This window comes from Haliotis cracherodii, unplaced genomic scaffold (genome assembly GCF_022045235.1).
Source record: "Haliotis cracherodii isolate W230 unplaced genomic scaffold, xgHalCrac1.p SCAF_10, whole genome shotgun sequence".
NCBI classification, from domain to species: Eukaryota; Metazoa; Mollusca; class Gastropoda; order Lepetellida; family Haliotidae; genus Haliotis; species Haliotis cracherodii.
Window position 1 is genome coordinate 5,282,337 of NW_027266265.1, and position 11,712 is coordinate 5,294,048.

The 11,712-nt window shown below is 42.3% G+C and overlaps 1 protein-coding gene across 2 annotated transcripts in view; it reads right to left on the bottom strand.

Moving 5' to 3' along the window:
* Positions 1-11,627, bottom strand: part of LOC139453988 (cytoplasmic dynein 1 light intermediate chain 2-like) — a 32,184-nt gene extending 20,557 nt beyond the window's left edge. The window contains exons 1-4 of one of the 2 annotated variants that reach the window (XM_071235460.1): positions 11,374-11,622; positions 5,166-5,239; positions 4,387-4,503; positions 1,405-1,635 (exon numbers count right to left, since the gene is read on the bottom strand). In XM_071235460.1, coding sequence (XP_071091561.1) covers positions 1,405-1,635; positions 4,387-4,503; positions 5,166-5,239; positions 11,374-11,456 — 505 coding nt within the window. In that variant the 5' untranslated portion in view covers positions 11,457-11,622. Of the gene's footprint in view, positions 1-1,404; positions 1,636-4,386; positions 4,504-5,165; positions 5,240-11,373 lie in introns of both variants that reach the window. The other variant, XM_071235461.1, reaches the window with a different exon arrangement.
* Between the last annotated feature and the right edge of the window lie 85 nt (positions 11,628-11,712).

An 11,712-nucleotide genomic window follows, 5' to 3' on the forward strand; every position in this document is an offset into this window, starting at 1 on the left:
CTCTACACCCTGCACAGTCCTCCACCCCACTTCTACACCCTGCACAGTCCTCCACCCCACTTCTACACCCTGCACAGTCCTCCACCCCACCCCTTCACCCCACCTCTACCCCACCTCTACACAGTCCTCCACCCCACCTCTACACCGTCCCTACACCCCACCTCTACACCCTGCACAGTCCTCCACCCCACCTCTACACCCTGCACAGTCCTCCACCCCACCTCTACACTCTGCAGTCCTCCACCCCACCTCTACACCGTCCTCCACCCCACCTCTACACCCTACACCGTCCTCCACCCCACCTCTACACCCTACACAGTCCTCCACCCCACCTCTACACCGTCCTCCACCCCACCTCTACACCCTACACAGTCCTCCACCCCACCTCTACACCCTGCACAGTCCTCCACTCCACCTCTACACCGTCCTCCACCCCACCTCTACACCCTGCACAGTCCTCCACCCCACCTCTACACCGTCCTCCACCCCACCTCTACACCCTACACAGTCCTCCACCCCACCTCTACACCCTGCACAGTCCTCCACCCCACCTCTACACCCTGCACAGTCCTCCACCCAACCTCTACACCGTCCTCCACCCCACCTCTACACCCTACACCGTCCTCCACCCCACCTCTACACCCTGCACAGTCCTCCACCCCACCTCTACACCCTGCACAGTCCTCCACCCCACTTCTACACCCTGCACAGTCCTCCACCCCACCCCTTCACCCCACCTCTACACAGTCCTCCACCCCACCTCTACACCGTCCCTACACCCCACCTCTACACCCTACACAGGCCTCCACCCCACCTCTACACCCTGCAGTCCTCCACCCCACCTCTACACCCTGCAGTCCCCCACCCCACTTCTACACCCTGCAGTCCTCCACCCCACCTCTACACCCTACACCGTCCTCCACCCCACCTCTACACCCTACACCGTCCTCCACCCCACCTCTACACCCTGCAGTCCTCCACCCCACCTCTACACCCTGCAGTCCCCCACCTCACTTCTACACCCTGCAGTTCCTCCACCCCACCTCTACACCCTGCAGTCCTCCACCCCACCTCTACACCCTGCAGTCCCCCACCCCACTTCTACACCCTGCAGTCCTCCACCCCACCTCTACACCCTGCAGTCCTCCACCCCACCTCTACACCCTGCAGTCCCCCACCCCACTTCTACACCCTGCAGTCCTCCACCCCACCTCTACACCCTGCAGTCCTCCACCCCACCTCTACACCCTGCAGTCCTCCACCTCACCTCTACACCCTGCAGTTCCTCCACCCCACCTTTACACAGTCCATACACCCCACCTCAACACCCTGCCGAGGCCTTCACCCCACCTCTAAACAGTCCCTCCACCCCACCTCTACACCCTGCGAAGAGGATATACTCACAGCTTTGTTCATAGTCCCTCATCTTCTCTGAGGGTATCTTCAGTCTGTCGATGTGTTCTCGCAGGATGGAGACCCACTTCTCCAGGGCCTCCATGAGAGACCAGGGGTGTGTCATACTGGCCACCAGCAACACCAGCGTGTCGGAGAAGTTCTGCTCCGTCAGGGCGTACTTCAGGAGTCCGGTGTGGCTTGGGTCTCCATCCAGGCACCACACGTTCAGCCTGGCTTGTTCTGTAATGTGTGCAGGAGTAAATGAGTCAGTTACACAACGTCCAGCCATATCATGGTAGGGCTATAGACCTACAGAAACCATGTCGTCACATATAGCTAGCATTTTTGAGTGACAAGCAAGTTCCTTTTTATTTCTCCCCTTCAATAACTGGAGCAGGGATTTATCCAGGATAAGTGTCCCTGGCTGGCAAATAAGGAAACAAACTTTTATTCTGTTAAAAAATGTCTTAAAGTTCTTATTTTGTTAAATTGAGAGGTAGGCCTATTTAAACATTGTATTCTTAGATTGCATTCAATGCAATAATCATGATAATATATTACTAAGCATTACAAGCTCTTCATTTTTGTTCATCCTGTTATCAGAATAATACAGGTTATTTCTACAAAGTCATAATATTAGTTATTTTCTTATATATCAACATCAATTTTGGAAAATTTTAATTTTATTTTGGGAACTCTTAATGACATTTGCTGTAGAATTGGGGCAGAATATTGTCCTCTGAGCAGGTCTAGATAAATCCCTGCTTGTATGTCTGTAGTTTGTCAACAGGAGTATTCAATCCCAATGACAACGCTACATATGTAATGCGAAAAAATGACAGCCGATCTGTTCTGAGACCAAGTTTACTCTTTGAATATGTTAGAACAGAATTTATCTTTGTAATTACCCTAATTTATTGGGCCTTGTACATGATGTAATGGGAAGGGGAGATGTGAGATACGGGGTTTTAAGCAGTACGCACAAATGTATAGAATGGACACAGAAGAAAATATATTTGTATCCTGAGGGATGCACAATAATGTTCATTGTACCAAATTCTTGACAAGAAATATAAACTTCCTGTATATTAAATTAATTATTAGATCTTATAGAACAGTAAAGACATGATTTTATTACTTAACAGGACCCTCATATGTCCTGTAAGGCCCAATGAAATAAGTAATTGGGTGTCCCCTGGACCCCTAGTTTTGTAGGTCAAGGTAGGGCCTTACCACAGACATTGTCAGAACTTGACTGAGAGAGGCACCACATGACATTGTTAGAACGTGCCTGAGACAGGCACCACATGACATTGTTAGAACGTGCCTGAGACAGGCACCACATGACATTGTCAGAACTTGACTGAGAGAGGCACCACATGACATTGTCAGAACTTGACTGAGAGAGGCACCACATGACATTGTCAGAACTTGACTGAGAGAGGCATCACATGACACTGTTAGAACTTGACTGAGAGGGGCACCACATGACATTGTTAGAACGTGCCTGAGACAGGCACCACATGACATTGTTAGAACGTGCCTGAGACAGGCACCACATGACATTGTCAGAACTTGACTGAGAGAGGCACCACATGACATTGTCAGAACTTGACTGAGAGAGGCACCACATGGCATTGTCAGAACTTGACTGAGAGAGGCACCACATGACATTGTCAGAACTTGACTGAGACAGGCACCACATGACATTGTCAGAACTTGACTGAGAGAGGCACCACATGACATTGTCAGAACTTGACTGAGAGAGGCATCACATGACACTGTTAGAACTTGACTGAGAGGGGCACCACATGACATTGTCAGAACTTGACTGAGAGAGGCACCACATGACATTGTTAGAACGTGCCTGAGACAGGCACCACATGACATTGTCAGAACTTGACTGAGAGAGGCACCACATGACATTGTCAGAACTTGACTGAGACAGGCACCACATGACACTGTCAGAACTTGACTGAGAGAGGCATCACATGACATTGTCAGAACTTGACTGAGAGGGGCACCACATGACCTTGTCAGAACTTGACTGAGAGGGGCACCACATGACATTGTCAGAACTTGACTAAGAGAGGCACCACATAAAACTGGCAGAACTTGACTAAGAGAGGCACCACATAAAACTGGCAGAACTTGACTAAGAGAGGCATCACATGACATTGTCGGAACTTGAATATGGCATCAAATATGGCATTGTATATTTAGAAAAAAAAATTTGATTTTAATGTGATTACTTCAAGAAGAATTTTAAGAGGTAAGTAACCTATTGTCTTCTGTAGTGCCATAGTGTTACCAGGTTGCATGGACTCATGTCAGAAGCGATGTCAGGAAAAATGGTTGTTCTGTCCCAAGAGGTATTTTATAGTGGTGGGACAATGTAACGATACATTGGTGGATCGCAAGATTTTACTTCCCGATACAAGTATCGATCACAGTTGCACATTTAGTAAAAATATTGATTCATACCATATGTACCCATGTCGGGAATCGAACCTGGATCTTCGGCGTGACGAGCGAACGCTTTAACCACTAGGCTACCCGACTGTCCCCCACAGATAAGAGCACATACAAGTATTGTGATATGTATCGGATCGTGAACAAGGTATCGTGATACATATCGTATCGCTCAGTTGGTGTATTGTCCCGGCCCTAGTATTATAGGTCTATATTCAGTGCTGTATTGTAAAACTCCCCATTACCTCTGTATCGGTCCAGTTATCTGTTTAACATAGTCAGCCGTGAAAGGTAAAACATGACCCATAATGCCAAATGATTAATCATATCAACATGAAAAGGAAATTTTCAATTTCTGAATTTTCCCCAGACTTTTAACATATACCTCTGCCCAAACAATGACCCCTGAGAACATCTCTGTGTTAGAGACAGTGAGTTTAAGTCCAGAGCAGCATGGACTTATCACTGTATGGATGTTCAGGGTTTCCCACGGGTCAACATTGTGATGATGAGACCTACCATCTCTATATTCATCTTTGACATCAATGTAATAGTACTCCAGGCCGGAGCCTTTCTTGGGTTCTTCCACACCCTGAAGATTGGCTATCAACGTGGTCTTGCCAGAGTCATTCTCACCTGCAGCAAACAAGCAAGTGAAATCAGGCTTCTTAACCCTGTTTACACTAAACATGTTAAGTTACAATTTAATTTCATGACCATGATCAGGGTTGGAACTCAAAAGACTTACCATGTTTACTATTTCATGTCTTGAAATTTTTAGACCTGTCAGTCCTCTGAGACTGGCAGTATCAAAAGCCAGCGGGAACACCGTAAAGATTATCAAAATTGTATCCTACATCAAAGCATAAAATGCATACATACTTTTGAATATACAGTGGAACATGTTAATAACAAACCTGGATATAGAAGTCTAGCGAATAAACAGATATCAAGTAGATGAGAAGTGATTCTGTGGACTCGCCTACTAACAAACTGCTGTTTCCTGATTGGATGATAATAGAATGGGTGGGGCTTGTGTTGCTTCATTGTCATGGACAAGGTCACTGATCCTTTTGTATTGTTGTCTACAGTGATTTAGTGTCAACAATTAAATAAGCAGTCTGTGAAGTTATTATTGTTGACGAACTTGATCATGAGAATACACTTCAAAATACACTTCAAAATGTGTTCACACACAAAATCGCCAAATTTAATATTAACAACTGATAAAGCAAAATTGGTGAACATAAATAATGAGAATATTGCGGAACGTACTCCCAGCATGACTGAGTACTCACCTAACACTAATACTGATCTAGATGTTGATAGCTTGGAGGCTGAGCTGGACTGAACCTCACTCAAAATATGGGCCCTGGAAAGGAAAACAAAGATGTACAGCATGGTTAGGTATGGGAACTGTCAAGTTTCTGACAACAAATACAAGCAACTCTACCTGCGGAGGGTCGGGAGTGGGAGTGCAGGCAACATCAAGTATCTGATCAGCAGACCAGTCCCTGCTGTATTCTGCGGTTGTGGACTATTTGGTAGAAATGACCACTCAATGCAGAAATGTACCGATCCTGCAGAAAATCACAATTGTTGCCAAACACACTGCAGAATTCTAACGCGAGTCGAAAGCTTGTATTGTGTGTTTGTTTGTTTCTTGTTTAACGCAGCAGTCAGCAATATTCTACTATATGACGGTGTTCTATAAATAATCAACCAGACAATCCAGTGATTGATATCATAAGCATCGATCTATGCAATTGGTATACGATGACATGCATCATCCCAGCAAGTGATCCTGACCTCTTTACACAAATATGGGTTGCTGAAGACTTATTCTAACCCAGATCTTCACAGGTCCTGAAAGATTGTATTAAACGTGAAACTTTGTTTGAATTTGTTCAAACTTCGTCTTAATATGAAGTTGATTTTTGTATTATTGCTTACTGAAAGTGCATGTCTAAATCTAGTGATCTTCAGGTGCAAAACTACAGTAAACTACGTTTAAAACAAACATGCTTTTAACGAAATAACGGATATAGCGAACACACTTTGTGGTCCCATGTGTACTCCGTCAACGATAATGTTTAAGTTTATTACAAACTGTTAATCTGAGTTGCTCATGTGTCACCAATCTGGCTATCAAAACAATTGAGTTGACAACTTGTCCTCAAGTTACACACATAATTAACAACAGTGACACAGTGATTATGCTACAGCCTTTGAAGTGGATATATTCTGTGTATAAAATGCGACGATTATTAACACGTTAACCTACCAAATCAAAATCACACAAACAAACAAACATCCTCCATACCCAGCTCCCTTAGTTCTCCTCCCCAACCCCATCGGCATCTATTCCAAATCTCAAAATTCCCAAATTCTATATAAGCAACCCCTAAAGCCCCCTCTTGGGTTGCACACACCACTTTCGCCCCTTTCGGAAACACATTAAATGGCCTGGCCGGGCCCGTGTGCGAAATACGCATCAGTCGGAAAGCGCACGTTAAATCTCCAAAGTAAGTACGTAAGGAAATTTAAGAGATTTAAGAAGAGGCATGGCATACATGTATGTTCTTAACCAGTGAGTGAGTGAGTGAGTATGGTTTTACACCGCTTTCAGCAATATTCCAGCAATATCACGGCAGGAGACACAATAAATGGGCTTCACACATTGTACCGTGTCAGGAATCAAACCCGGGTCTTCGGCGTGACGATCAAACGCTTTAACCACTAGGCTACCCGACCGCCCCTGTTCTTAACCAACCCATGGTGAGTGAGAGTGCAGCAGCAGTTTCCCCCGAGCTTGTCGATGATTTTTTAAAACTCTCAACTTCTGACCAACATGACTGAATTCAACAGAGATTTAACGCCAATGGGACTGGTTTGATTTATAGACTTGTACCTCAGAGAACTCTAGCCTTGAAAAGTTAAAAATATTGAAACTGTTCGATAACATTGATGATATTGTGACAACACTCTTATGAGTGTGTTTATTTATGTTCTGTATGATGAACAAACACAGTACATGTACAGTGCACACTTTGGTTATTTATCGAGTAACATGATGCGGTCACATGACGTGATCCAAGATGTCTGACAGTCGAAATGCTTATAATGACAAAGCTCTAGATAAGCTGCGTATCTGCGTAAAATACGCATCAGAAATGCAGAAATACACTGTAAAATATAATTCAAGCGTATCAAATATGCAACGAACATTACAGATACGCTACAAAAATAAAACGTGTGCGTATCATCAAAATATTGTGAAGTAACCCTGCGTATTCGATTAGCAAATCAGCAACCCATTTTGAAAAAAACGTTTGCCATCACACTTTCTTGTGGAAGTATCGTGGTATTTTTGAGTCCTCTAAAGCTCTCGGACCCACACAACACCAGTTTGCAGGGACTAGATGAATAGTGTTTTTTTAATATTTAACTTAAATACCCACATGTGTAAAAACTAGTGGGTAACAGAAATTTGAATACGCAGATAGAATTACTGATACCCAATGATTTTAAAATGCATGGGTAAAATACCCACAACACCAAAAGCTTATCTGGAGCTCTGAATGAATTACGGATATACGGTAACAAACTAAAATTACCCTTTGAGTTTATTATTCGTTTTCTGTACTAAATTCCCACAAACTAATCTTAACAGTTTGCAGAAGTATGTGCCAATCATCAAAATTTGGTTGCAGAGTTTTAATAAATTACAAAAGAATTTTGATTTTTTTGGCTGCGAAATACAGCAAGGACTGGCAGTCTTCAGTAAGTTGAGTTGGTCAATGATACATAGAAATGTGCAAGACCAATTACTATGTTGAACCCTTCACTCAGCAATATGTCGGCTGTATGAGTGTCTGGTCCAGACAATCCAGAGATACAAATATTTGTCAAGTGACATACTGATCAAGTACTGTAACGTATACAGTTTGAAGAGGCGCGAGAAACTCTCGTCATGTCTCGTGAAACTTGTACATAATGTCATTTTAGCTTTACTGGCCATGAACAACAAACACTCGACTTCACGAACGTTACATACAATTTATATGAAATCGTGCAAAATGCTTAAGATAGATACAGAACTTGTGTCAGTACTCATGTGGTACACTATCGGAACATAAACACTTTTATCATATAATGCGTGGATTTCTCAGCTGTCAGAATTAACCTTCGGGAATCTGGAGAAACTACTGGGAAAATTCCTATCATTATCAAAAGAATAGTCTAATGTTCTGAAAATCAGTGTCTAACTGTGATGTAGCTAAAGCATTTTACAAGTTTTGGCAACTTTGGAAACATAAATTGCAAAACAATTTTATGAGGACACTAGCCAAGCGGGATCACTTTCTTTGGATTTGGTCGAAATCTGTTTGAATTGTTACCTTGTTTCATTTTGTCGCTGTGTGTACATCTGACTGCACTTCGTGACGTTGTTACAGGACGTTTCATAGACTACGGGTTAGAGTAGCTTCCTTTTGATAAAGGGCAGTTACTCTATCGGACAGACCGATGGATTGCGGTGAAAGGCAAGTAAAAACAATTTGTGTAGGCAATTGTTGTTTTGCATATATGTAGTTACACCATTGTATAAGAGAGTGGTTTCAGTTGGAACTATATTGTCACTGTCCGATGGACACATCACTTACCCTCTGACGTAATATATATTAATGCGCACATTCCAGGAAAACATGCAATGTTTAGGTAATGTTTGTGAGATATGGAAAGTGATTTTCGGGCACAGAATTGAAGAATGACATTAAATGATAAAGAGGTTATCACACTTGTGTGTTTGGGGATGGTAAATATCCTGTATTAGGAATAAACACCATGTATCCAGGTCCCCGAGGCTCGCTAAATACGATGTTTATTCCTAATTCAGGATATTTACCATCCCCAAACACACTTGCATGATAACCTCTATATATCTTAATAAGTACTGGCACTCATCCCCTATGTATTACGTAAAGTCAATCTGTTTCACTGTTAAAATAATGCAGTGATAAAAATTGGCACTAGTCCTACAGTCCTTGCCAAACTGCCCAATAGTTAAGGTATCCTAAGGATTGGTAAAAATGGGCCCTTTTAAGGATTTTGCTATATGTTATCATTATAAGGACTTGTGGGCTAAAATTGTTAGTTTATATTGCTGTAATGACTATAATTACTGGACCAGTTTGTGAGTGAGTGAGTATGGTTTTACGACGCTTTTAGCAATATTCCAGCAATATCACGGCGCGGAACACCAGAAATGGGCTTCACACATTTTACCCATGTCAGGAATCGAACCCATGTCTTCGGCGTGATGAGGGACACTTTAACCACTAGGCTACCTGACTGCCCCGGAACAGTTTGTGACCTGGAGGCTATTGCCACAACTGTTTTCAATGTCCATGAAGATCTTGGTGAAAACATGCTATTCTTAGACACCCCAGTCCTACATAGAGTGACACTGACATGGTGATGACGGACATGATGGAGTGTGTACTGTATGCCGCACAGCGAGTTGAGCCTGTTTGAGTGTTTCACTTGATTAATGCAGCTGGTCCAGAGTGTTGTGTCTCAAAGACTGGCACTACCAGTGGTAGTCTAGTACATAATCAGAGAATTATGATTATCTTTTGCGAGTGAAAGCATAGTGGAGGTCCCAAGCCTATATATTATTAACAGACATTTTAATGGAGAAAAAAATAAAATAATGAAAGATGACATGCCAATCCTAGAGAGAAACCTCACTGAAGACAGCCTATTGTTCACAATTTATCGCATCATGAACAATGGATGATGCCATATCATATTTTACTCAACAATGAAGTACTGTGACATCATATGACTTCAATTGACCAATCAGTATTGACATTTGCTAAAATGCACATGTGCAAATACCAAAACGTTATTAACACTGATTACAAATGATAATTCTACACTCATGGGTAATATTCAAGCTTATTCTCTTACCAGAGATTGAACTAAAGGGGGACCTGGGATCCTTAAGTTAAGTTGAGGGTTTTCCCTATCCTACATGAATCTAGGGACCCCTTAAACAAATGTTAAATCTTTAACAAGGATCTACTGACCTTCCTGTTTATTCTTAACACAAGTGACCACTCCTACTAGTAGTACACCTTCATATTAAATGTCATGAAATGAATTTCAAAAATAACTCTTATTTTTGAATGGAAAGTAATAATCATGACATTGACAATGGCAATGTGTTAAAATGGGGTGTTTTTTTGTAGCTAATATTCTATTCCACACAAAGATAAAATTGGTGGCCTAAACCACTTCAGCAAGCTTCAAGCCCATGTTAACCCAAGATCAACAAGTTTAAAGCATGATCAATTATTATAGTAATTTCATGTACTATCAGCTTGATCACTAAGTACAGTATACTATATTTGTCAGAAATGCTTGAAATCAGTGGCTCAAGATCCATGCTTGTATTGCTGCACAACATCCCTGTGCACTTACAGAACAACAATGCAACCATTTGGGACTTTTGCGAGAAGTCTGCAGCCCGAGTCTTATTAAACATACCAATCAATCGCAAGGCAGTTATTTCTAAATAAAAAAGGGTTCAGCAAATACAAAGGTTCATTAGGCAATAACCAATAAACATTAGTCTGTACCAGTAATCTTAGTTTCAGCATAGTAAGCTTTGCTAATTATAGTTCATTGCGTAACACTAAGACCTACTGAAAATGATGTCAAGTGTCAGGTCGTGCTAGTGGACTCAAAAGTTTTTGGCACCGTCTGTTATTGTCAAAACTCCTCAGGAGCATGGCAACTGTCCTGCCATAGACATAGACTGTAACCAAGGAAGAAGAATGTCTGCAGAAGTTGTATTGGGCATAGACGTACTTAGTGTGCCAAGTGATGCCAGATTATTATCTTAGGCCAGTGAAATAAAAGAAAGGTGTACTTTACCATGCAGACTTTTGCACATTTACTTGATGATGTAAATTGTTAATGCATGCATCTGTTGTTAATTGGCAAGTCACTTCACCCAATGATGCATGCTTGTCTAATTACTGTGCTCATTGTGGTGTTGTCAAAACAGTCAACGATTAACTGAATAAATAGTGCAATTCAAAACACATAAATGCAGAAGCACAAACAACAATAACACATTTATGAGGAAAATCTGAGTGTGAGAGTGGTCATGAATGTGCTGAGACGATTGACAACAGGTGCTCGCAATTTCGTGAGTAGTCATTGAAGTCTGGGAGGTTCGTCTCCCGCAACACTCACCAGGTAGTTGTATGATATAAGCTCTGTACCCACGTGTAAAAATATAATTGTTTTGATGTGGATTGCTCAAAATTCATGCGTATCTGGCTAAAGGCAAAGATCATTATAATTTTGTCCGACACCCTTTGCAAAAATTCTTGTGCAGTTCTGTCATCCGGCTTAACCGATATTCGATGGAAAATGGAAATTATCAATAGGTAGATACGTTGATTACTGGATCTTGATTTGAAATGCAATTACCACAAATTTTGAGAGTCATCTGTTGAGCCATCATCCCCAACCGACGTGCCCATCCTGTCATCCTTTTCTCCGATGGGCGCCATGTTGCTCCGAAATGCCCCGTATCAGCTACTTCGGACCAACTCGGATGTTCTCGTGTTCAATATATATCAACCGGAATGTGCCGAACTTAGGCGGACCATGTCAGCAGACCGAGCGCGCATGCGCAGGCACCGACAGGTAATTCATGCGACGATGATTCATCTGTGATGTCACATGTAAACACGATGAATTTATCCGATAGCCTCCTTAAGTTAACTTTAAAGATTTGGAAATTTTACTGCACGCACTTAAGAGAGT